A 26547-nucleotide genomic window follows, 5' to 3' on the forward strand; every position below is an offset into this window, starting at 1 on the left:
AAATGACCAGTGTGTCACTGATGCTGCCCTTCTCTAAAAACAAAGGCCGACACTTCATCCATTGTATTTTTCCACTCAATTGTTTTGTGTTTTAACATACTGTATCACAATATAACTCACACTCATTTTATCACTCACTTCTATGACTTTGTTTTTGATACCCCCTTTAAATTTGCCCTGAATGAGCGGCTCACTCACCTCATCTCAACCCCACCAGCCTCAGAGTTATTCATTCTTTTGTCCATTCATTTATTCACTTCATACCCAGTCATGAGGTGTGAGCCATGGCTGGCACTGGGGGAGGGGAATGGAGGTGGACCCTGACTTGCCCTAGGACCAAGTTGGGGGCAGGTCACAGTGGACTCTAAGGCAGGAACGAGAAAGGGAAGCAGGCCCCCAGGGATCCAGAATGCTTCTGTTGCTTACTGAGGGTTGTGAACTTAGGTTTTTCCCTTGGAACCCTTCTGGTTTGTAGGAGCTTCTAGAAAAATACCACAAGGGGTCCCAAGGCTTGACAAGGCCACCTGTAGCTGATTTGCATAGGGCCACATGCTGAGCAGTGGTGCCCTTGGGGTCCACCCTAGTTCTGCCTGACTCTGGGCTCACACTCAGGGGGAAGGTGACTATTGCCCCCTGGTCCTCCAGAGGGGTCAGGGAAGGTGGCATGGAGGAGACCGTTCCTGGACTGAGACTAGAAGAGTATGTGAGAGCTGACCAGGAGGCAGTCGGGTGCAAGTGTCCTTGGCAGAAATAAACGCCGTGCGTGTTATCGGAGACTCATGTCCGCAATTCTGAGAAGCCGGCGAAGCTGCTTATGAAAGGGCATTGGTGCTTCCTCATTCTGCTCTCTGTTTCCTCCCGACGTGGCACAAATAAATAGGAAACGCCTAAGGCTCGCTGCTACTTGGAGGCTCCCGAAGGAGGCTGCCTGAACCCAATGCAGAGGTAAGGCTTCCTGCTGCAGAGCAGAGATGGGCTTAAAGGAGGAGTTGTGGGGTCGCCAGGACAGAGAGGGACAGGAGGAGAAGGAGCTGGGGTGGTATCTTGTTCCAGGGACCTGAGGAGGTAAGACTTGGCCCCTCTGGGAAGACTAGATCCCCAACCCCGAGGCAGTTTGTAGGGGAGGGGGCACCCAGGACTGTACCAGCTGGGGACACAGCCAGAGCTCTAGGAGGGTTAGGGTTAGGCCTGCTCTGGGGCTCTGTGAAGGTCAGTTTCGTCACTGGAGGTCTGGTGGCAGGGAAGACTCCCTTGGAAGCTCTACCTGGGGGTAAACACCCTGTTTCATCTTACTCTGCCACCCACAAATTAGGTCTGTCCTTGTCCTGGGCTTTCAGGCACCCTTCTGTGGGATAGGGAGAGTGGGAGACATAACCCCTCTGTTTCAAATTAGAAATGGAGGGAGGAGAAACAGAGAGAGAGAGAAAAACAGAGAGACAGATAGACAGACAGAGTTGCTGGATAACCTGGTTATCTCTGGGCCCTTCCCAAGTGAGCTTGACAAGTTACATCCAGTCCCATGGGAGGCTCTATGTCTCCTCCTCTATCTCCAGCACTTCTTTATCCCAGGTCCTGTAGGTAAGTTCTCTCTCTCTCTCTCTCTCTCTCTCTCTCTCTCTCTCTCTCTCTCTCTCTCTCTCTCTCTCTGTTTCTCATCACACTGTGCTCTGAATCACTATAGGTAATTTAGATTCAGGACCAGATGTTGTGTTCTGTACCTAAGGTGCTGGCTGGGAGATGTCTCATCACACAGCAGGGGACCTGTCCCTCCTGGACAATGACATATTCAGCACCTCTGCTGACTGGAGTCAGAGACAGCATAATCACTGTCACATCTCACAGCTCACAAACTAACCGGCTCATCGGTCCTGCAGGCTGTGTCCCACAGGTCGTACATTAACCATTGTTTGAGAGAAATCTCATGACCTATGAACCCAAGAATTTGCTTGAGGCTCAGGCCCCTGCCTCTGCTCAAACCCAGCACACAGTGCCTTTGAGCCTAATTTGGCAATGAGAAGGGACCTTCACCTACTTCTCTGTGGTGCAGTGCCTCTCCTCTCCCTACCTCTTTTCAAAGGGCTTTTGAAGAAGACTCCTCCTCTGTCTGGATGGGCTGCAATGTCGTTTCAGACCCTACCATTTGGTCGGCTCTAACAAGTCTTCTGCTGGACCCTGACATTCGGTACTGGAACCCGAGGGGTGTCGGTGATGTTGCCCCGTGAGCTCCTCCATTGCTGCTGCCCTCTCTGCATCTGACCCCAGACCTCCGTCCTTCCCTGGTGAGTCCCTGGGGTCTCCTAGGACATTCTGTCTGTCTGTCTGTGCCAGGAATCTTAGTGCTCAGTCACGGGGCCCACGGGGCCTGGGTATGTTCCTTCACCCAAGCTTGCTGAGTACAGAGACACCTGTTCTCAGGCTCTGTCTACTGCTGGTGGCCTGGCTGCACTTCAGGAAGGTCTCACCGCTGCACTTCAGGAAACTGTCTCCTTGCGGCCTTTCCTCTAAATCAGTGTTTCTCAACCTGTGGGTCGCAACCTCTTTGGGTCGTAAGACACTTTCACAGGGGTCACCTAAGATCATTGGAAAACACAGATAACTATGTTACAATTCATAACAATAGCAAAATTACAGTTATGAAGTAGCAATGGAAATAATTTTACGGTCGGGGGTCACCACAGCATGAGGAACTGTATTAAAGGGTCACAGCATTAGGAAGGTTGAGAACCACTGCTCTAGACCCTCTTGACCGGATTTTGTGATGGTATCACTCAGTCTCATCTGCCTAAGGACTCACCTCTCAGCTGCTTTCTGCAAAACTTCTACACACTTCAGCGGCCCCGGGAGAAATTTATTAAAATTTATTAAACCTGAAATCCTGATTGCTTTGGCAACACTGACCACAGCACCAGTAGCCTGAACACAGCTCCTCTGATTTCCTAGGTTCCTTCACACTGTGCAAAGTAAGGGGCCCGGGACCCTTGAGCATTCTTCCTCCTCCGTAATGGACCCCTGTCACCCTAGGACCACATTCCCAATCATAGGAGGATCCCATCTGCTCTTAGGGACACAGCTCTCTTTCCTTTTCTGTGAGAATTTTCCCACTGTGTCTCTGTTCACAGCAACTGCTTTTCTTGAAACTCTCACAGTAAATATGACCTGATGAATTGTTTCATTCCCATGCCTTGAGTTTTTCCACCACGACAGAGGGTGAGTGCCTGGGTGTTGGCAGGTGTGTGTGTGTGTGTGTGTGTGTGTGTGTGTTTTCACACAGGGGACTGACTTGTAGCTTCACCAGACAGGTTCCTGGGCCTGGCTGTAGGGTTTTCCCTCCTTAGAGGCCATGCCAGAACATTTTTGCATATTCAGATTCTAACTTTATTAATTCATATCTCACTTCTTTGTAGTTTCATGGTGAGTAAACTTTGCACTCACCCCTGGTAACTCTCCCCCCAACCCATTCATCATTTTTAGTTTAATGTGCCAAGCTGTGCATGTCCCATTACTACAGGAGAGGGCATGGTTCATCAGTGTTTAGTGTCAAAGACACAGACACCATTTGATTAAGGGTTAGGATAATCTAGAGTCATGGATGCAGAAGACATGTTACTGCACTTGTGTGTCTACAAGTAGATGTTCAGAAGTGGCTGCTTTTAAATTATCCAATCCTATCTGGAGAAGGAAGATCAAATCCTCTGCTGAATTTGAAAAGTTCTGGCTTCAGCACATTCCACCTAATCTGAACTTATTTTTTTTGAGGATCTCAGAAACATGGGCTTATTAACCATGGCTTTGGGTTAGCAAACATTTATAAGCAAAACAAACACTGCTTACAGAAGTGTTGTGTGAACACACCACAAACAAGTAAACAAACAAAGAAAACCCCAGAGTGGCCATTTGGCATGCCATTTAAGTCGTTTCTAAGGAATGCATAGTGGAAAATGTCTGCAGCATTTAGACACAGAAGTGATATAGAGGACCAAACCCTTTTCAGATGAAGAAACCAACTCCAAAATGTGTTAGTGTTTGTCCAAAGTAACCAATACCGTCCCATTGGTATAAAACAATACAAACTAATCAGCAGAAAATACCAATAGTTCTAATGTGACTCTCAACGCCAATGTACCACTCTTGGCTCCCATTAGAATATAGTTATTATTTCCACACTAGTATTCTAAAAACCAAGTTTCCATATATAATATATTTATATTATGTAATTTGTATATATAAATTAAAATACAAGCAGGTGTTGAGCTGTTGCTCCCCGATGGGGTGCCAAGTTCACCTCTTTCCATAAGGGTTGATGGGATGCAGAGGACTCTTCCGGCTCGCCTCTTGGCCAGCACGACACTGGCTTCCACAGTCTTTCATTAGTGAGACCCATCCGCTCTCACTGCTGTGCCGGGCCCACTGTTCAGGATCCTCTGGCAGAGCCTCTGGGCTCTTCACCAGCATCTGGTCTCCTTTCATTTACAGTCCTCCCCTTGAGTAAAGCTTCCCACTCAGGGCCAGGTTTCCTTTCCTTTTGAGATTCAAGGGATGATTCACCTCACTCCAGACAGGCTGCCTTTCTCAGGTTCCCCAGTCTCTCCTACTCCAGAAACCCCTTCCCCGCTTTGCCACACACACACAAGGAACCTTTCCCACCACACTTTCTCAGGCTCTCTGCCCGCCCTGGCTTTCTCCTGTTTTTTTCCTTGTTTCTCCTGAAGACTGGAACAGTTCCTGTCTGCTTGCTCGCTGGTCTTGCAGCGTCTCTGGCTTGAGTCATATCCCAGAGGTGTATTTAAAATATTAGCAGTCGAGTGGGGGGAAGAGGAGGATCTGTTTTTGGTATGTAAAATGAATAGAAAATATCTTAATAATAAAAAAGAAAATAAATAAATAAATAAATAAATAAATAAATAAATAAATAAATAAATAAATAAAATATTAGCAGGTATTGTCATCCCACTGAAAAAGCTTCGGAAGGCGATACCCCCATCCCCTCCAAGTCTCAGTGCACAGGATGGAGTTCCCCTTTGTTCTGCTTCATGGTCTTCATCCACATGTTTGAGGGCCAACCCAGTTAGTCCATGTACCGTGTTTACTTACCTGTGATGAAAATACAGTTCCCTGGGTTACTGTTCTGTTTTTCCTTTGTCAGGGTTAGGACGTCTAGTGTCACATAAAATGTTTCCATCATCTGTCACTGTTTAGTTTGCTCTGTGTGTGTGATCAAGGATGCACGGGTGCATATGTGCATTCATGTGGAGGCCAGACGACACCCTTGGGTGTCCTTCCTTAGGTACAGTTCCCCTTCTTTTGGAGACAGAGTCTCTCGCTGGCCTTGAACTCAGGAGTAGACGAGGCCGGCCAGTCATCGAGTTCCTGGGATCTGCCTTTGTCTCTGTCCCTCCAAAGTGCTGGGACCAAAAGTGCATGCCACCTCACTTAGCTTCATGTTCATGTGGCTTCTGGGCCTTGACTCAGGTCCACATGCTTGCAAAGAAGACCCTTTACCCACCGACTCACCGCTCTAGCCTTGTCTTCTGGTTTGGGTTTTGTTTTGGTTTATGGTTTCTGGTTTCAACATTTTACTCAACCCCCAAGATTAAAGATGTGTTTTTAATGCCTTCATGTTTTAGTTTGGAGTTTCAGATCTTTAATCTTCTCTGGATTTGGAATGGAGTAGGTATGATGTAAAGAAACAATTTAACTTAAAAGCATGGTCCCCTCATTGACCACAAGTCACCAGTCACAAGTGTTCAGAACCTCTCCCTCTTGGTGGCTGGAGACAGCATTCCATTCCTGAGATCTGACACACTTGGTTATATTCCTTATCATTTTTATTTTTTGTCTTCTCTGCAGTTACTTCCTTTTCTTTGCAAATGCAGCATGCCTCTGCCTTCTGTTTCTTCTGATTCAGAATCAGCTCATCCAGGGCGTTAAAAATCCTTCTATATCCTTCATTTCTGTTGCACTGGGAGTCAGGATTGTTCTCAGCATAACTGGTCGCTGGAGACAGAGGTGGGACTTTCTCCCACGCCTGCCTTGGCCAGGAGGGGAGCCCTGCAAGTCCCCTCTGGCTCTGGCACTGCCCTGGGTTTCAGGCAGACACACTCAGGTCATCAGAACGGTTTGCAGGTTAACCATTTCCGTTGTCCTGTCAAGTAAACTGGTGCTATGGCCTCTCGCTGGTGATACACTGAGGAGACTTCTCAGCGACCCTCCTTCCCTGGTCAAACGCTCCTTGTGTGGCCACCATGTACGCTCCTTCAACAAATCAGTATCCAAAAGCCTTGTGGAATTGTTTTTATCTGGGATAAATTTCTGTTTGCTCCCGCTCCCCAAACATTCTATTTCTTCATAAACTCAGCAATTAGGACAAAGTAACACTTCTGTTTGCCCCCTTTTCTCCTCAGCCTTCCTCTCTCTACACTTACCCTTCATCCTCAGTGACTTTCAACCCTTACTTGTTCTGTTTAATACAGATTCTCGCAGTGTTGCCCAGGCTAGCCCCAACTCCTAGTCTGAAATAACCCCGCCTCACCCTTCCTAGTAGCTGGGACTGAATGCACACCAAGGCCCTGACTCAATCCTTACATGTGAACCACCCCTCCTAATTATGAATATAATTCTACGCCAGCACTTGGGCTTAATTAGCATGTTGTGTTCTCCTAAAGCTGGTTTTCAGTTCTCCTCCACCTCAGCCTCAAAGCTCCCCCCAGCCTTCCTCATCTAATCTTTGGCCCCGCCCCCCGCCTTAGTCTTCTGAGCATTGGCCCCGCCCTCCAGCCTTAGTCATCTGAGCTTTGGCCCCGCCCTCCAGCCTTAGTCATCTGCGCTTTGGCCCCGCCCTCCCCACAGCTGTGTGTTCTCACTGGTGCTTCACACACTGGCTTTTCTCCCCACTGAACTAGTGTGTCTTTCCGATATGGCATGCTGGCTTGCTTGGAATCTGTCTTTCCTGAAAACAAACAGCTAAAATAACGTTTTTCAGGAAATATCTGAAGATTCTTCCAGTCTCCGTGTAACCAAACACTTTGGTTGACCCTTGAACAGCAAGTAGAACTTGGTCTTTTTAATTTGTTTTTATTGTTGTTTATGTGGCACAGGGCACACATGGACCTCAGCAAGTGTGGAGGTCAGAGGATAATTTTCTGGGCTCAGATCTCTCCACTATGGAACCTGGGACTTGAACTCACATTGTCAGGCTTTTGCAAATACTTTTACCTGCTACATCTCCCTGTCTCCTCAGTGTGTGGTTAGAAACCAGGGTCCCTCCTGAGAAACTGTGTGCCAATATGACCTTTGTCCTGCTGGAAGCAGCCTGCTGTTCGTTTCCTTCTGGAAGCTTCTCTAGGATTACCCTTCTATTCTTGAAAGACTGAATGTTCACATTAGTGCACAAGTGAATGTCATGTTACCATGGGGGACCTTGGAGGTTTGAACTCGGTCTCTGTCCCTTATCCAGCAGCCCCCTCCTTGAATCAAGTTTCTCCCTCTTGTTTCTAGGTTAGCAGACAGCCATCTCCTTCAAATCCAGAGGGCATTTCCCGGTACATTTTGCTTGCATATAGAAACTCTTACAAATGGTGCATAACTCCACAAGTGTTTAATTTTCCCCTCACATAAAAAGACACCAGAAGCAGATCATGGGCTGTGGTAGTCACTCCAGAGTGACAAGAGGAAGCCTGATTCTCTTCCTATTGCACGTTCCTTGCATGTGGCTTCCAACCTGACCTCATGATCCAAAATTGCTGCTGGAGTTCCAACCATCCCTTCTGAGATATAGGTTAGAGAACGAAAGAAAAGAAGAAAGGGGAAAAAATCAGACCCCTTCCCTCGCAAGTCTATGTCCTTTGGCTGGTCTTTGGGAAAGATACATCTAGGGCTCCACTCACATCTCCCTGGACAGCATTTAGTTTTGAGACCATGCCTAGTGTCGGCAGAGAGTGAGGATCTTACCTTTTATTCTGTGCAAATTGAGACAAGAAGGCAAGGGACAGCTGGCACATGGGCACATGTGTCCCTGATCCTCTGCCTCTGCTTGGTTTCTTTCTCAGAGCTTCCATGGTGTTGTGGACAGTGTCCCCTGCCTTGTCCATGTCCTCACCTTCTCACATCCTCTCAGCCAGGTGCTTGTCTGTGGGGTCCCTTCTGTGACTGACCCATCAGTGCATGATTTTCCAAACTCCTGGGTCTCTGCCTTCAGACATCTTGTTTTGACAACAGCAGTCTGTGTTTAAATGGCTCTTGGCTCTGCAGTCACCAAGGATGCAGGCTCAGAACTTCAACTTTTCCTGTCCTTGGGCTCTGTCTGGTAATAAAAGTATGTCAGAGCAGTCTATGTTGGAGCAGACACAGGACACGTCCACCACCACTAATCAGGAAATATGACCTCTCAGGGAAGCACAGTAGAGTGGGAGAGTCCTAAGCTAAGCCTGGGCTCAGTTCCAGCCTGTCTCTCACAGCTGTGACATCATGGGCCTGTCACTCAACATCCCTATACTGTTTCCTGTCTGTCAGGACTGTAACAGCTGCCTTCATCACGATGTGTTAATTTTTGCACAGCTCTCTGCCCACTCCCTGGCTGATGGTGGGCATTGAACCTTAGTTGGGTGCTAATGTAAATTATCTGTACATATTTAAGTACTAATGTGAATTCTCTGTGCGTATTTAAATACTAACGTGAATTCTCTGTGCTTATTTACATACTCTTCTCCTATTCGCCGATGACACAACTCTGTTGTCGTTGCAGTCGATGATGGAATTGGTTCTCCATGATTTAAAGTGCTAGGGACTGAGTACCCATGTCCCCTAAAGTCTTACATTAAAACCAAATCCCCAATGAGTGGATGGAGATTGGGCCTTAGGGAGTGTGATGGGGTCTCAGGATCAGAGCCCTTTAAGGGGATCAGTGCCCTTATATTAGACATCCCAAGGAGCCCCCTTGATGCTTCCACATGGTAGTAGCAGTGAGAAGCCCATGAGGAAGAGGCCTCATCAGACCTCAAACCTGCGTGTGCCTTGCCCTTGGCCTCGCCACTTTCCAGAACTTCAGGAAATAAATGTCTGTGGTTTTTATGAACTGCCCCACCAGTGGTGTTCTGTGACAGCAATCCCCCCAGATTAAGACATTGGGGTATCTTTGTAGGGTTGTTTTTTTGTTTTTTGTTTTTTGTTTTTTGCCGTGTTGTCCTTTTCTCGGTGACTCTGCTGACTTTATAAGACGCAGGGGGTTGGGCTTCCAAACACTTCCATCACTCTTTGTCTCAGAATCCTTTGATTCCTTTAAGCTTAGACAGCTCAAGGGTGCAGGCGTCAACGGTTTGATGTGACTGCATCCTTAGTCTGTAACTTCTTAATTAGCCTCATGATTGGGGAGTGGTGTGGGATAGAGGGTTGGGATTTGTGTGTGTGCCGTTATTATGTGTCAGTCATCTTACCATTTTCACATGGAATAGTCCATCATTTTACATTGTTTACTGATTCTTCTTCCATTTATGTAGAGTATTCTGGGGTAAAATAACACGTGTTCCAGTCAAGGTGTCCACTGACTAGACAGATAGATGATTGCTAGGTAAGAGAGGGGTGAGATAGATAAGATAATGCAAGATAATTGATAGATAGATAGGTAGATAGATAGATAGATAGATAGATAGATAGATAGATAGATCTATACATAGGTAGATAGATCTATAGATATGGAGATAGATCTATAGATAAATAGATCTATAGGTAGGTAGGTAGATAGATGATAGATAGATAGATCTATAGATATTGAGATAGATCTGTAGATAGATTATTAGATAGATAGATAGATAGATAGATAGATAGATAGATGAATGTGTAGACAGACATAGATACATGATACATACACATGGATTCAAAGAGAAATGGACAGATGTTTACATACATAGATGGAAGGATGGGTAGATAGATGGATAACTTATAGATGGAAAGCTAGACAGATGCATTGATACACAGGTGATAGATGGACCGACAGGTGTGAGTGCTCTGTGTACCTTGACTAAAGTTTTAGTGGCCTTGTAGGAGAAGGGGCCACAGCAACTGCTCTGCTCCGCTGGTACTTCCCATGTGAACCTAATGAAAAGGAGGAAATCCCCAGGCTTCAGAGAAAGGGGAACTGGGAAGCAGAGGGGCCTGAGGGAGTACTGATGGTAAATGGAGCAGAGGCGGGGAGAGCACCAGGCTGTGCCTGTGCTAGAGAACAGGCAGGTGTGTGTGTGTGTGTGTGTGTGTGTGTGTGTGTGTGTGTGTGTGTGTGTGTGCAGAGACAGAGACAAGACAGCCATCAGACCTGGCTCCATCAAAGATGTGGGTCTCAGCTCCTCTGTGGGCCTGGTTCAAGTGAAGCAGCAGCCTCATTTCCATCTCAGGGTGATGCCCCATGGTCTGAGGGGCATGCTGCCTCTGAGGCCAACAGTCCCACCTCTCCCATGGTCATGCTTTAGGCCAACGAGGCTTAAGGGAAGGGAACAGTCTCGGGGACCACACTTCAGGACCTATTGTTTGGGTTCTGGCCGTTGACACCAGCAGTGTCCTGGGCAGTTCTCAGCCTACACACCCTTCTGCAGTCTCAGAGGATGCAGTCTGTGAGTAAAGAATCATAAGACCTGTAACACAAATGTGGCCCAACCCCCAGCCAGGCAGCGACACAGCACCCCAGGACAATGAGGACACCACCCTGCCCATAGCTACAGACCACTGTGCAGCCACCTAAAGTCCCAGAATGGACCAGCAGATGGCACTGACCTGGGGGCTGCTCTACATGATCCTGCTGGCTCTCTGCTGGGGACATGGTGTGACAGAGGCACAAGGTAAGTCTGGAGGCCCCTTCCCTTTCCATCCCTCTTTTTAGCTGAGTCTGGGAGGAGCCCCGCCCACCATATCACCGCAAGCTCCCAGACCCCCAGCAGCTCCAGCCACTGTACCCATCTCTGTCTTCCTTTGTCTCCTGTATCCTCCTTTTCCTCCCTCAGGACTCCCCTGGGTCCTTCTCTTCCCTGATCTCCAGCTTCCTGCTCATCCTTGCCTGGCCCTGGAGCATCCAGCCCAATGGTGTTCCTCTGAACACATATGGTTCAGTCTAGCCTCCAAAGTCCCGACCTCCAATGAGCCAGCATCTTCTCTGCCCCTCCCCCAGACACTCTACTCCTCTGAGGGCTCCAGGATCCCCTAACCCTTGTTTTTGGTGACTCTGACCTAAAGCCCTCTCCCCACGATATCTCTAGCCCTCTCCTCTCCTCAGAGGCCCTGTGGGATACTTTAGAGGCTCCTGAGGGTGGAGAACTGTCCTCAGTGCCACTTAGAAGTCCTCCATGGCAGTGTGGGAGCCACATTCCCTTTCCCAAGCCCAGGTTCAGAGAACAAACTCAGCAGATCGGGACCCTGGACAGGGAGAGGCTGCTACATCTCAAGGCCGCTGTGTCTGTCCTTCCAAGTGACACCTCAGAGAACAGGGCAGGCCAGAGCAATGCCCCAGTGACGGCCTGTGCAGTCACAGCTGAGAATCCACTGGAACCTCATGTTCTTTGCAAAAGAGGAGAGTCCCCAACACAGCCCCACCAGGCTCAGGGCCCTCCATCTATCTGGTCACCAGGGTGGGCCTCAGCAGGAAGCTGGAGATGCTGGTGCTTAAAAGAGTTGTGGGAACCCAGGCATCATGGTGCATGGCTTTCATTGCAGCACTCAGGAGACACAAGAAGGGGGATCTCTGTGAGTTCCAGGACAGCCTGGTCTATATAGCAAGTTTCAGTACAGCCAGGGTTACACAGTATGACCCTGTCTCAAAAAAACAAAGACAAAAATGAAGCAACAAAACCAGGGGACAGGGGCACCTGGCGGGAGGTGGTGACTGTCCTGCTTCCCTCCTCAGAGACCGTCCCTCTGCAGACTCTGCAGTGCTACAATGACTACACCAGCCGCATCATCTGCAGCTGGGCCGACACGGAGGATGCCCAGGACCTCATGAACGTGACCCTCTATCGCAAGCTGGAAAAGTGAGTGCCACCGAGTGTACTGGTATTCCAGCACAAGGACCATGCTCCACCAACCCCCTCCACCCCGGCAGCACCAATGATGTGCAGCCACCATCCCAGGTCACCTTGCATCTGTGCTGCACTGCCACCCAACCCCTGCAGTGGCCGCAGCAGTCTCCTGCCCTGAGCATCCTGTCCCTCTCTCCTCTGCTCCTTACCACAGCCTCCTCTCAGGAGCCCACACTCCCTCACATCTTCCCAGTATTTCTTTCCTGGATGCACTCCCCCAGGATTTGGCTATCTCCAAGGGAACCAAACTGCCCCTGTCACTCAGAAATACCCCAAGTCAAATGGCCCAGCCTGGGCCCTCATCTACCAACCCACCCAGGATGACCTCCTTGTAGTTCACCTTACTTGACTCCCAGCGGCCACACTCACCAAGGTCCTTTTGGTGTCTCTGACACCTCCTTCTGGTCTCTTTGCTTCCCTTTACTCCTCTGTCCACTGTAGAGTGTGAGATCTCTAAATACGGCCCTGGCTTCCTATCTATATTCCGTCTTTGGAGAGCCCACCATGGGCCATGAGCAGAGACACTCAGATGAGGATCACCATTTCTAGTCCAACACCATAGGCCAAATTCTGCCCTTGACTCCGACTCCACGCCTCACTTTGTTAACTGGGAAGGATGGTAGCTTGACTAATGACTGGGAGGGCTGGTTGAAAATGGCTTCTACCTCGATTCCTGCCTCTCAGTGAACACTACCAAGTTAGTCTCCCAGTGAGATGCAGTCTGAGCAACTCAGACACCATCACCATCCAAACTACATACAATCACAAGGATGGCACCATCTCCCCAATCCGTCACCCTATGTCTTTCTTCAGCCCCTTACTCAGTGAAATCCTTTGATTTCTGCTTCACAACAAGTCCCCCCTTTCCTTCACTTATGTCCTGACATGCTTGTTATTAACACACACACAATGAAAGCTCCATTCCCTGTGACAGGACTCAGGACTGTTTTGCTTGCAGCAGGAAAGCCAATACTCAGGGACAAGTTGTTAGGGCCAAGAAAAGACTGATTGCCAAGTGTAAAAACTAAACAAGATTCCAGGGAGGGAGTTGGCAGAGACCACTGTGCGTTGATGTCAGAGTGTAGGACTTCTGGAGGGACTTGGGGAGAGGGTCCCTTTGGTCTCAGGTGGGCTTTCAGGCAGTTACCAAGTGGTCCTGAGTTTCAGTGTGATCGGGGTTTCAGACACACATGCTGCGATTATATGAAGGTCATTGGGTCGTGCATGTCCTGGGCACTGCACATCTAGAGAGTTATTATTAATCTGTAATGCTGTTGGGTTTTGTGCTGGTTTGTTTTTGTTTTTGTAATCAGACTCTGAGGCAGCAGGGAGGAACATTCTCTGAAGGTTTGAACCCCTAAGGGCAGTGCAAAAGCATATTTATTGATTGTTACACAAACGTTGTTTTTTGGTTAAAACAAGCCCTCATACCAAAGCCCCTGATCTTATCTATGTTTCATGAAGGAAAACATCACTCCCCTGCAGTTTTAGTCCTAATTTGCACTTTTTGCAGTACTCAATAATGCAAGATGTCCTAGGTGTGCCGGGACAGTCTTGTGACTGAAGTCACGCGAAGGCTGTAAAGCTCCTTCAGAAAAACAGCTCTCTACACAACAGAAAAGCATCACTGTTCTCCTCTTCTTCAAGGTCTACAGACTTCTAGAAAACAAATCCTTCATTTGATCGTTTACCCTAGATACAGCGACTCTGCTAGATGTCTTGCTACTAATCCACACATTTTCTCCTGGGTTTTATGAGCTTGTCTCTTTAGTTTATTTTCTCAGGGATTGTTAACCTTGCAGTTGAAGATACAGAAAGGGAAGAGAGCAGAAGAACTTCAGCTAGAGAATGATCTTGACCTGTTTCTATGGCCTTGGTCGGAGGTCCTGTCTAGAGTAAAGCTCATGGTAGACCAAGAATAACAAACTGTTCTGCCCTGTGAGGGCCCCAAAGCCATTTTCAAAGTCAACTAAAAGCTTTTGAAACTGGGGGCTTTTCAGGCTCCCCCTGAGTTGCACTCAGGTTTTAGTGAGCCTTGCCTGAGCCAGATCATTAACTGGACCCTAGACTGCACGCACATTCCTCTCTGTGAATTCTGGTTACAGGCCTGGTGGCAGCCCCAGGAACTTTGCACTTTCTGAAGTCTGCCCCCTGCAGAACCTGCCTGCTTTCCCCCAAGTCACAAGGGATTCTGTCCATATGACACATGTAGTGGGTTCAACTGTTCTCACAGCCAAATCTAGGCTCCTCAACCTGGCCTTTTTTTTTTATTATTATATGCAACATTTTCTTATAACACTGCATGGTGCTCACTGCATGGGCAGGTATGTGTGCATGTGTGTCTCCTTGTATGTTTGTGTGTGTGTGTGTGTGTTGTGTATGTGTGTGTGTGTCTGTGTAGCTGTGTGTATCTGTTTATATGTCTCTGTCTCTGTGTGCATGTATGTGCTTCTGTGCATGTGTATATGTCTGTGTTTATCTGTGTTGTGTATGTGTGTATATGTTTGTATATGTGTCTGTTGTTCACTGCCAGACATTGACTTTGGATAAAATCAGGCATGTAGTAGGAGCTAATGAATGTTCACTGACAGGAACTATCCAGTGTCCTGTGACCTCAGTGAAGACCTACTGTGGCCAGAGTGCCCGCCCCCACACCGTTGTGTGCCCCGAAGATGTGTCATCCCCTACACACAGTTCAGCATCACTGATGAAGACTACTACTCATTCCAGCCCGATCGGGATGTGGGCATCCAGCTCGTGGTTCCACTGGCCCAGCATGGTGAGGAGCGTGGGTCCTGCCTGGGCAGTGGGTACAAGAGTGGGTCGGCTACCAGAGGTGGGCTAGAGTGAGTGTCTCCGGGGTTTAGGGACCATGCCCTGGGGTTAGAACAGATGTGATATGAGGCCTCTGCCTGAGGGTCCCCCTGTCCCACCTGCTTCTGCCAACTACCAAGTCCCCAAGCTGTCCTCTAGGAGGAGCCATGCCTGTGACTCTGTAGGACTTTGCAGGTGACAGAGCTGTGGTCTTTCTTGTCTTCCCTCATGACTGTAACACCTTCCCCTATGGCTGAGGCTCCAAGACCCACAGAAATCCCAAAGGATGACCGTGGAATAGGGATGGCCATGATAGGTCATATTGCCATGCCCTTCCATGCTTCTGACCTAGAGCCAGGCTTCTCACCACCCTCTCTGTCCCCAAGGCTGTGCAGCAGTCCCCAGGACTGTTCTTAGGGGGACCCAATGATGATCCGGGAGGTTTGTTTGAGGACTGTAGAAGAAACGTCACCAGCTACTCAGACTAAAGGAGAAAGTGAGGTTTGCATTGAACTCTAAGCATGTGTCAGGCTCTTAGCTGGGCACCTTGGATCCTGTTTGCCCTTCAACAGTGCGAGCTTGAGTGGTGTTGTAATATGAGTGCCTGCGGGGTCTGAGAGAGCCCTGCCTCCTGGGGGATCAGGCTTCAGGCAAAGAGTTAGGAGACACACGGGAGCCAGCTGCCACATGCAGGGGATGGAAGGCAAAGGGCTCTGGCCATCAGGAAGAGCTTCCCAGGAGTAGCAGAGGAGCTTTGTGGCTGAGTCCTTGGTTTGGGCAGAGCACAGAGTCCAAAGTAATTCTAGGCCTGGAAACCACATGTGCAAAGGCTGATTACCGGGGCAGGTCTGGAGAGAGTGTGACATGCTGGAAAACCTGGCCACATCCATTGGAACCAAGAAACCTCAAGGTGAAAAGTCTAGACAATGGCAGGGAGAGCAAGAGATACAGGCAGCTGCATCTCAAGCCTTGATACAGGGAAGGGGGCAGGGATGAGGTAAACTTACCCTGGTGGGACAGGCAGGGACAGGGGTCACAATGATCTGTGGTGAGACAAGAAGACGGACAAGGAGTTCTGTCTGGGGACAGGAGTCCCAGATGTCACCAGGAGAGAGGACACACTGAACAATGACAACAGTAGGCACCAGGGCTGTGAAGAGGGTGGGTAGCAGAAGAGGGAGCAGGGGGAGGCTCACAGCGCCCACTGCTGGAAGGAAGGCCCCAGTGCCCAGCCCAGCAGGAGGAGGCCCCTTGAATTTCCTTGAAATTCAGGCCATGCAAGGCAGGATTGCTGTCAAAACTGGTCCCCATGTTTTCAGTTCCAGGCCTGAAGCCAGAGGAAGGGTCCTGAGGGTCTTTGTCATGATCATCAGCTGATGGGGGCAGCACTGAACCTGGGCCCAAGTGGCACCCAAAGGGCAAGCTGCCCTCAGCTCTCCCAGCATGCAACTCTCACAAACCCTCTGCTTCCCCCCTGCAGTGCAGCCCCCACCTCCCAAGGACCTCCACATCAGCCCCTCTGGGGATCACTTCCTGCTGAAGTGGAGTGTGACCCTTGGGGATGCCCAGGTCCCCTGGCTGTCACAAGAGGACATCCAGTTTGAGGTGACTTACAAGAGGCTTCAGGACTCCTGGGAGGTAGGACCCTCAGCCATCTGTGCCCAGCCTGGTGGAATGGACTCTAGCAGGCTGCTCCTTCAGCTCACATGTCTCCACAGGATGCCCCCAGCCTCCACACCAGCGACATGTGGGTCTCTCTGGAGCCAAAGCTGCTCCTACCCAATAACATCTATGTGGCCCGGGTGCGCACTCGGCTGTCTCCAGGCTCAAGCTTGTCTGGAAGGCCCAGCACATGGAGCCCTGAGGTGCAATGGGACTCCCAGCCAGGTAATGGGGCCTGTAGGAAGTGCTCCTCTTCAGAGCCCAGACAGTGGAGACTTAGTCTAGACCTGAGGCTCCAGCAATGTCCTACCTGGTCATCAGCACCTCCCACCTGCCCTGGGTCCCCAGTGTCCCTACCTGGGCCACTCAGTCTCACACACTGTGAGATCTATGGCCACACATGTGTTCTGTTCATGCCAGTGACAGTCATGACAGCAGCCACAGCAGCATAGGCCCTGTGTGTTATCAAGGGCTGGGTATAGGGTCACCTACGTCCCTGTGTTCACCCCAACACTCAACACTTAGAACTGGCCCCCTCTCCCAAGATGGGGCACAGGTACCGGGGGTCTTCCCAAGCTGGGGGCACACAGCGGACAGGCTCAAAGCAGAGCTGGGCTGATGTCCACAGCCAGGATCTGCTGCTCCAAAGGCCATCCTCCCTGTGAGGCACTTAGTGTCCCAACCTAGGGAGTGACTGAGGGTCAGTGACTGAGGGCGATGGATTCCCCACAGGGGACAAGGCCCAGCCTCAGAACCTGCTGTGCTTCTTTGATGGCATCCAGTCCCTCAGCTGCTCCTGGGAGGTGTGGACCCAGATGACTGGCTCTGTTTCCTTTGGGCTCTTCTACAGCTCCAGCCCGGCGGCTCCGTGAGTGTCCCCTCTCCATTCCGCCCTGCTTCTCCTCACCCTCAGGGCTGTACCTCTCTGAGGTCTTAGCCCGATCTGACCCTCCCCTGCCCCTGCTCTCAGCTCCACTGTACTTCCCCAGGGAGGAGGAGTGCTGGCCCGTGGTGAAGGAGTTGCAGGACAGCCTCCGCACCCGGTACCACTGCCGCCTGAACATGTCCAGCCCCAGGGCACACAGCCAGTACACGGTCTCTGTTAAGCCGCGGAAACAAGGGAAGCACATCAAGAGCTCTAACCACAGTGAGTTTGCCCTGCTCTGCATAGGTCCTAGGGCTCTAGGAGTCCATTGTGTCACCCCAGTAAACACAGGGATCTCTTGGGCATCTTTGTGTCTTGTCACTTTCAAAGTTTTGCAGACCTGTGACTCACAGTGATAAGATGACTATTCTGGGATTAGGAATGTGTCCCAGTAGGTAAGAGTGATTGATGAACAAGCATGAGAACCTGAGTTCAATCCCAGCACCCACATAAAAATGTGAGTGTGCTCATATCGACATGGCAAGAGACAGGAGGATTGTTGGGGATTTCTGACTCCCAACCCGGATCCAGGTTCAGGGAGAGGTCCTGTCTGATAGGAAAGATCACGGAGAAAGGCCAGGAGACATCTTTCTATGGCTTCTGCATAAGTATGTATAGGTATCCACATCCACGTGTAGCCATGTGCAAGAGAGAAAGAGAGAGAGAGAGAAAGAGAGAGAGAGACAGAGAGACAGAGAGAGAGACAGAGACAGAGAGACAGAGACAGAGACAGAGTTAGAGAGTGAGAAAGAGGAAGCAGAGAACCACAGCCCACTTGTAACTCACACTCTGCTGCAGATCACACTTGTCACCCCTCAAGAGTCACCCCTGAAACCTGCTCCCTCCTTCCCTCCCACTTCCTCTCAGTGCACACTTGTCCTGCCCTTGGACCCCCCTCCTGTAACCATCCTTTCTCCCTGAGCTTCCCAGACTCCTCCTCCAACTCATGTTTCACTTCTCAAACTCTGCTCTAGGTTTTACTTTTGTGCCAGGGAAGGCGTGTGTACCAGCAGATGGCTTCCTTGCGGATCCCTGTCACACCTTCCTGGCACCTGGCAAGGACCCTGAAACAAGGGGGGCTTTCATCCAACCTGTAATGTGGGCCACTGTCCACAGCCAATCTCTTGGAAAGCTGAGTTCACATCCAGCATTTTCTCTTGGTGTCCTCCCTCCCTCCCGGAAAAGGGACTCCTCTGATTCAACAGAGCCCTTCTGTATGTTATAATCCTACACATTATTTTCATACAAGCCCTCTGAGGTCATCAAGCTATGAATCTTTTGTTTTGATGGGGAGAGAGAAGCTGGGAGTGACTGAGTGACTTCATTTGTTGCCCACCTCTCTCAGAATGTACATCAGGGTTACATGAGAAAGCCTGAGCACACGGTCATGCCTCAGCCTGAGGTCTGCTGGCCAAGTGGGCAGGGCTGGCAGCAAAGGTCTCCAACTTTAAGTTTGGCACAGTGTTGAGGGGAGATGGTCATCTGAGTATATCCCAAGGCCTAGTTCAGCTGGTGTGTGGGTTGGATGTGGGGAGCTTTTAGACTAGCAAGGACTTCCTAGCCCCTCCTGGCTTCAGGCAAATCCCAGGGTCCCTGAAGCAGCAGAGAAGAGTGGCTGACACAGGACCATGGAGGCACAAACTCTCTACGACTCAGTTGTTATCTGTATATGTTCTGGGGCTCAGTTTCCCCATGAACACCAAGCTATGGACCACCTCACCACCGAGGCTCACCTCAGCTGCTGCCCCAGGGACCAGCTAGGGACACTGTGATTTGGTAATGCAGGGCGTTTGTCTTAGTCACATTTTTTTATTGTTGTGAGAAGTCATCATAACGAAGGTAATTTACAAAAGAGAGAGTTTACTTTGAGATTATGGTTTCAGAGGGTCAGAGTTCATGATGCAGAGCATGGGGAGCAGGCACAGGGGCAGGAAGCCACTGGGACACATCTGTTTTTGCTTTTGTTTTTTTTGTTTGGTTTTTCAAGACAGGGTTTGTCTGTGTAGCCTCAGCTAACAGGGACCTTGCTTTGTAGACTAGGATGCCCCAAACTCTCAGAGGTCTATCCGCCTGTCGTTGCCTTTCAAGTGCTGGGACTAAAGAGTGCACCCCCAGGCCCACATCTTGAATCACTAGCCAGAGGCAGAGTACAACTCAAAGCCCACCCCCAGCGACACACCTCCTCCCACGAGGCCACACCTGCTAATCCTTCTCAAACAGTTCCACCAACTGGGGACCAAGGATTCAAACATATGAGCCTATGCGGGGGAGGGGGACATTCTCATTCCAAACCACCACAGAGTTCAAAGGAGTCAACTTGACTTGGGCCTGGGGAGAGAGCTCCAGCGAGGGGAGCACCCGGAACAAGTCTGGAGCACGGGGGAAATTCTGCTGGAGGAAGGACACCAGGACATTCCCTGACATGATCCCCCCTCCAGTCCAGATGCACCCTCCCACCCTCAACGTGACCAAGGATGGAGACAGCTACAACCTGCGCTGGGAAACTAAGAAAATGTCCTACTCTCACATCGAGCACAAATTCCAAATCCAGTACACGGAAAACCCGGACACATGGGAGGTGAGGTCCAGCACCCAGGGGAAAGTTAGGGACCAAAGGGAGTCCTATTTCCAGGAGCCTGGCCTCTGTGCCTTAGGACCCACTTGGTCAACAGCTGACAGTCCCTTCTCTTAATGGAGGACTCAGGCTCAGGGAAGGGAGATGACACGGTCTTCTGACCAATGCTGCCCTTGAGCTGACAGAAAAGAGACAAAGTGGGTAGCAGAGGAAACTGTGTGGTATATTTCTTTACACTGTGTGAATATAAGGCATTGTGACTGGGTTAATAAAGAAGCTGACTGACTAATAGCTGGACAGGTAGAGACTAGGTGAAACTCGGTACATACCTGGAATGAGGTTCAATGATCACCCAGATCTGGATGTATTTCATCCCAGAACTAGATCTGAGACAATGGTGTAGCTGCTCAAGGCAGGTCTTGACCAGCACTCATCCCATATGCAGAGGCCTGGCACCTAGATGCAGAGTGAGACTCCACAGGCCCCAAAGCAGGACTATGTGACCAGGATCCTAACGTCAGAGAGGGAATGGGGTAACTGAGGCCTGAGAGTGGGGCAGCAGAGTCAGGTTATCCCTGATACCACCATCCATCCCTCATCTCATGGCCTGGGACCCAGGAAACCAGTATGACGCTCCTGCATCAGACAGAATTTAGGCCAAGGCAGCACACCAGACAAACTGGGAGGTAGAGAGAGTCTGAGCTTGAGCCTGGGTGTCGCTGTTGGCGCTGGAAGAGGTGGCATCTGGGGCCACCACAGCGGTGGGTCACAGGAGGCTCTGTCCTGGGGTCCTGGACTGAGCTAGAACTTCAACACATCTGCCTCTGCAGGACAGCAAGACAGAGAACCTAGATCGTGCCCATAGCATGGCCCTGCCACAGCTGAAGCCCTCCACCACATACCGGGCCAGGGTGAGGGTCAAGCCGCTCCCTGACTACCATGGGATCTGGAGTGAGTGGAGCGAAGAGCAAACCTGGACCACTGGCTGGGGTATGTCTCTCAGGCCACCACCACACTCCTGGGACAGCCCCACTGCACAGGGCAAGGGGCGCTCTAGACCATTCTACCCTGGCCTCCCTCTCCCTGTGTCTGGTCCTGGGTAAAAGCTCTTGGTAAATAATACACTCTAAGAGGAGACTTGGGAGAGGAGAGGATCTGTCTTACTGTCCTTCCTCCTTTCAGTTGGGGCCTAGGCCTCTATTTACAGGGCACTTGGCTTTATTAGACTTGGTGGCAGCCATGACTGGTCAATCCGAGTTCCTAGTTACCATGGCTGCAAAGCTACACTAACTACCTACACACACGTTAGTGCCCCGGGAGGGCAGGTGTGGGGATCCACTGGTCCTGACCATTTCCCTTCCCTTGACACATGCGTTCAACACTCACTGTTCCCATGGTGATCTCCAGGACACACACTCTGCTAGGGAAGATCCAGGGAAGACTAAAGAGGACACGGGAGGTGGGTGGTGGGATAAAGCATCCACAAGTATGCCTTGTGGCAGGGGGAGTCTCGGGGTGACAGTCAGTCAAGCAGAGGGAGGGCTGGAGCCATGGATTCAGGTGATAGAGAGGCGACCTAGAGGGTCCAGGTCAAGAAGGTCAGTGTACTGTCAGAAGGGACCCTCTGTGGCCCACTTTCCATCTCCTCTGACCCTCCCTGCACCTGGAGGTCATGCTCCATGCTGCCTCCTTCAGGAAGTCTCCCCAGTTGCTACAATCAGTCATTTCCTCTGGGTACTTGCTGATGCTGCTTAGGGCAGAACTTCCCCACACTGAGCACTGGGTTCAGACCCAGGGGTTCTTCCCAGGGTCCTGGGCCTTCCTCACAGAGCACCTGGGGGACCATAGTCTCCTACCTTAGCCTGCATCCTGAGCCTCACAAATAACCCTCCTTCCTTTCTCCTTGAACAAGTGATGCCCACTTGGGGGATCGTCCTCAGCCTGATCTTCCTCGTCCTCTTCTTGCTCCTGGGCCTCCGCTTTGGCTGTGTCTATGGGTACAGGTAAGTGCAGTCTGTAGACTGAGGCAAGTGGACACGGGGCTCCAGGGTCCAGCGATGACACAGCCTAACAGGCTAGCATTCCTACCCTGCCACTCATTCCCTGGCTTCAGTTTTCCCTGTATACATGGGCACAGGAGGAGCTGGCCTGGAGGTCCCTGGAACCTCTCATTCACACCTCTTCCTGCTTTCTTCCAGGATGTACAGGAAGTGGAAGGAGAAAATCCCCAACCCCAGCAAGAGCCTCCTGTTCCAGGTAAGAAGGCAGACCCTGCTGCTGTCTCCCTGTCCATGGCTGTCACAGTGGAGAAGGGTGGGAGACACGGGAGGCTGGACTAGCAGGAGGTGGGTCTCTGGCGCTCCTTGGATACCCTAAAGAGCATGAGTTCCACAAGTTGCCCTAGCACAGCCTGGAGCCACAGACACACCTGAGGCGTTCCCTTACAGAGGATGGCTGGGGGTGGGGTGGGATGCTCTTTGCAGTAGGGAGGGGGCTGAGGGCCTCCAGGAAAGGACTTGAGCCTTGCAAAAGATATCTCTGAGCTGCTGGGAGAGCCAGCTACATCCAGGGTGCCTTCAGAGGATCAGGTCCTGAGACAGGGGTGTCAAGGATGGAAGGACGTGGTTGTCAGCTTCTCGTGAGACAATGTTCATGGGTGGACACCAGTGCCATGGGAGAAGAAGCTGTGGTGAACAGTGTGGTCTGTGCCCTTCAGGAACTTGATATCTCTGGGAAGTCATAATCCCTTGCATGCCTCTTGCTTTTTTAGTGACAGATACCTGAACTAGGCTTCTCCATGGGGACATTCTTCCCATGTCTGGAGCTCATCAAAGACACAATACACGCATGCCATCCTTCTCTGTCCCCTCCTTCCTGAGGTGACACATTCACAAGCAAAAATGCCCTTTACCTTCTAGGATGGAGGTAAAGGACTCTGGTCTTCCAGCAACACGGCAGCATTTCCCACTAAGAACCTTAGTCTCCAGGGGCCACGGAGCAACCTTGTCGCTGAGCTACAGAGGTGAGTGGTTGGCTTCTGACCCTTTGGGAGCCTGAGGAAGGAAACACCTCCATTGTGCACATCAGGTAGCCTGTGTGTCTCTGAAGAGTCTGTATTAGATGACACTCACTGTAGCAAGGAGCACCCCAGATAGAGTTGAGGAAGATCTTCCTGATTCCCAGGTTAGAGTGAGACAGACAAGGGTCCAGAGGCAGCATCCTGAAGTGGGAAAACTCTCCCTGCCAGGCTGCCTATGTAAGCCATGCACTGCCTTGGCCTCGTGGGTGGCAAAGACCCCATACCTACAGGAGTTCAGCCTGTGTGGGGAGAGATAAACCTCTGTCAGGGAGAGTCAGTGGCACTGTAGGAAGAAGGATGTAAGGCATGGATGGTACCCAGGCAAGCGTGAGCCCAGCCCTGAGGTAGTGGCCTGGAAGGGGCAGAAGATGAGGGAAAAGCCTGGGATGGTGATGTCAACTGAGCCCTGGTACATGATCCTTGGAGACACCGAACATATGCCAATGTTATTTTCCGGGCCCAGTCTCTACCATGCCTTGGTGCTCACTGTGAAGTCCGGAGTGGTTCAGGCCCTCTGGAGAGCCCCACCTGCTCTGGGTATACATTAAGTATCTAGGTTCCATATCTCTCATATCTATCTCTATTGTCTCCACAGGATGTCATATGCACATTTGGGGGTCAATGAAGTGTCGCCACTCACCATAGAGAACCCCAACATTGTCCAAGACCCACCATCTGGGCCTGATTCAACTCTAGCCGCCTCATCAGAACCCATGGATCAGCTTTCCACTGACCAGCAAGACCCACCAACCACTTCTGGCAGACCTGGGAACCAGACACCCAGCTTTGACTTCGATGGCCCCTACTTGGGGTCTCTCCAAACCCACTCCCTGCCTGATCTCCCAGGCCCGTTGGTCACCCCCCAGATTGGTGGGAGCCTGAGGCCAGCACTGCCAGGCTCCCTGGAATACCTGTGCCTGCCTCCTGGGGGACAAGTACAGCTGGTCCCACTGTCCCAGGCCATGGGGCAGGGCCAGGCTGTGACTGTGGAATGTGAGCCTAGCCTGGGTTGCACAGAGAGCCCTTCCATGGAACCAAAGGACAGCCCTTCACTTGAGCTGAGGTTGGAGGAACAGGAAACAAAGGACAACCCAGTGACTCTGCCCATAAGCTCTGGGGGCCCCGCGGACCCTGTGGCGGCCTCTGGCTATGTCAGTCCTGCAGATCTGGTGCTCACTCTGCCCACAGGGCCCCTCTCTACCTCTCTGATCCCCTCTCTAGGGTCCCCCTCAGCTCAGGGCCCCAGTCTCTGTCTCAGGCTGCCTGGGGTCCCTCCTCGAAGCCCAGCTCTTCCACCACCAGAGTTTGATGACTATGTGGAGCTCCCTCCAAGCATGAGCCAGCCCCCCCAGTGCCCTCTGGGCAGTTCTGTCCCTCCTGTGCCAAGCATTCCCGCAGCGAGCCCAGCAGAGCCCAGGGAGGAGGTGGCCCCAGCATCCCCTCACCCTGAAGGCCTCCTTGTTCTTCAGCAGGTCGGGGACTACTGCTTCCTCCCTGGCTTGGGGCCCAGCTCCCCCTCACCACATAACAAACCACCTTCTCCAGGCCTGTGTCCTGACACTGTGGACCTAGACCAGGATCTGTCTGTCAAAAAGCTTCCCTGCCAGCCCATGCCCCAGGTGCCAGCTATTCAGTTTTTCAAGTCCCTGAAGCATCAGGACTACCTGTCACTGCCCCCTTGGGACAGCAGCCAGCCTGGGAAAGTATGCTGAGTCCACCCCTCCCAATCACACCAAAAGCCCTGTACCTCAGCCTGTGGACCTCAGTCTGACATCTTCACAGAACCCCAGAGGCTTCCTTGAAGACATGCTCAGTCTTCCCTGACCTTAGCCCTGACCTTCAGCAATACCCTCCATCCCCTCTCTGGTTTCCTGGATGTTGTAGGATCATGTTTCCTTTCCTTCTGACTTGCTGGAGAAGGTATGGGACCAGAGAGGCCTCTGAGGGTGAGATCTGCATGGTCTGTTTAGGGTTTAAGGACTGCTATGGTCTTCTTGTCCCCCTCAAGCGCCAATAACATCACACAGTTCTGGTTCAGTGTATGAATTGGAAGGCTCAAGGGGACACTTTGAGGATCAGACTTGTAAAAGAGGCAGGCTCAAGTCATTCCCAAATGGGCATGGTCTTCTATGGCTATCTAAAGCTCCTGGGAGCCGTAGGAGTCCTTTGAGAGGAGACTGGGGACCCTCATCATGTAGAGAAGTGGCTGATGTGGGCAATGCTGGCTAGTGGCCACAGCTGTGGCCAGGCTGGATTGATGAAAAACAACAGGGAAGCCTGGCATCATGAACTCATGGTGTCAACTGAAGAAAATCCAGGGTGTGGATCCCTGGAAGGACAGGAGCATGGTGATCACACAGGACAGTACATCCAAAGACTCAGTCTGCACATCCGGGCTGCTCTCCCTCCAGAATGCCTGGATACCTGTGGCTCCCACTGACCTCAGATGTGGGTTGCTGCAGGACTGTGGTACTTGGAAATGACTACCTTCTTGACACTCTGGGCACCATGGCATTACCTCAGTCCATTCTCACTTGCATTATTTTCAAGGTCAGGTTTGCACATGGCTTTTGTATATGTCTTGAGTATCGGCTTTTTTGTTGCTGGGCAGGAGGGATTGGGGACGGATCCCATGAATGATTTTGTCCCTCAGAGTATCATCTCAGATGAGACTGTTCAGCTCTTTCCATGTGGCCTTTTGTGGGGCACGCACGGCTCCACTGAATGTGCTCTCTCTTAGTTTTGTGCAGGAGGCACAATGGCGCCCTCAGCACTTACAGGCTGCATTGCTGTGTGACCCATTGCAGAGCTGAACCTCTCTTTGGGGTCATATTTGCAGTGGCCTTTGCAGCAAACATACATGTGCCTTCTTTTATATGCTTTCTGCATCTCAAGCCTTGCCCGGGAGGTTTTAACTTTCTAGAACCCAGGCTTACACTGCAGAGATCTGTCTTTTTGTGATCTGAGGACCTGGAGCCAGGGCACATTGTGTCAATTCTTCACCCCTCTGCTCTCCATCCCTGAATCTGAAAGGCCCCTTTGTGACCCATCAAGTCCTCAGATGGGCCTGCTCTGTCCCAGCATGTTATGTGGTAGCCTCACTCCCTAGATGGCAGCCATGCCTCTTTACATTCTCACAGGCAGAGCAAGTGTTCCTTGGTCCCTGTGCATTGCAGCAAAGAAACCCACTAACATCTTGAATGTGTTTCTGTGGTGATGTTCACAATAGCCTATCAATATGTTCTATAATGGACCCCTCTAGGGAAACAATCAAGAAAGACCTCCATGTATCAAGACATTGACTCCAAATTGCCTGACATTAAGAGGGAGAGAACATTGTAATAAAGTATTTGTAACATATCACACAAAGTCGTGTGTGTGTTGGAAGGTTAGGGGAGAGGATATCTTCAACCCCTAAATGCATGTCAAGAATACAGAT

The 26547-nt window shown here is 50.8% G+C and overlaps 1 protein-coding gene across 1 annotated transcript; it reads left to right on the plus strand.

The window, feature by feature from the left end:
• The first annotated feature begins 703 nt into the window (after positions 1–703).
• Positions 704–26468, plus strand: Csf2rb (colony stimulating factor 2 receptor subunit beta). Its single transcript, XM_052747471.1, has 15 exons — positions 704–945; positions 2078–2279; positions 10649–10823; positions 11882–12005; positions 14645–14832; positions 16348–16505; positions 16586–16754; positions 17262–17397; positions 17519–17676; positions 19893–20032; positions 20860–21019; positions 21942–22032; positions 22228–22285; positions 22948–23051; positions 23704–26468. The coding sequence occupies exons 3-15, from the start codon at positions 10736–10738 to the stop codon at positions 24818–24820; spliced, it is 2691 nt and encodes an 896-aa protein (XP_052603431.1). The 5' UTR covers positions 704–945; positions 2078–2279; positions 10649–10735; the 3' UTR covers positions 24821–26468.
• Positions 26469–26547: the final 79 nt, after the last annotated feature.

This window comes from Peromyscus californicus, unplaced genomic scaffold, assembly GCF_007827085.1.
Source record: "Peromyscus californicus insignis strain IS unplaced genomic scaffold, ASM782708v3 Scaffold_20__1_contigs__length_68692818, whole genome shotgun sequence".
In the NCBI taxonomy this organism is placed as follows: Eukaryota; Metazoa; Chordata; class Mammalia; order Rodentia; family Cricetidae; genus Peromyscus; species Peromyscus californicus.

What these genes read in the sequence shown, in the direction of transcription:
- Csf2rb (XM_052747471.1), top strand. Translation starts at nt 10,736, where the DNA reads ATGGACCAGCAGATGGCACTGACCTGGGGGCTGCTCTACATGATCCTG. An exon ending in TGGTGTGACAGAGGCACAAG is followed by an intron (nt 10,824 to 11,881) that starts GTAAGTCTGGAG and finishes TTCCCTCCTCAG; the next exon opens with AGACCGTCCCTCTGCAGACT. An exon ending in AGCTCCAGCCCGGCGGCTCC is followed by an intron (nt 17,398 to 17,518) that starts GTGAGTGTCCCC and finishes GTACTTCCCCAG; the next exon opens with GGAGGAGGAGTGCTGGCCCG.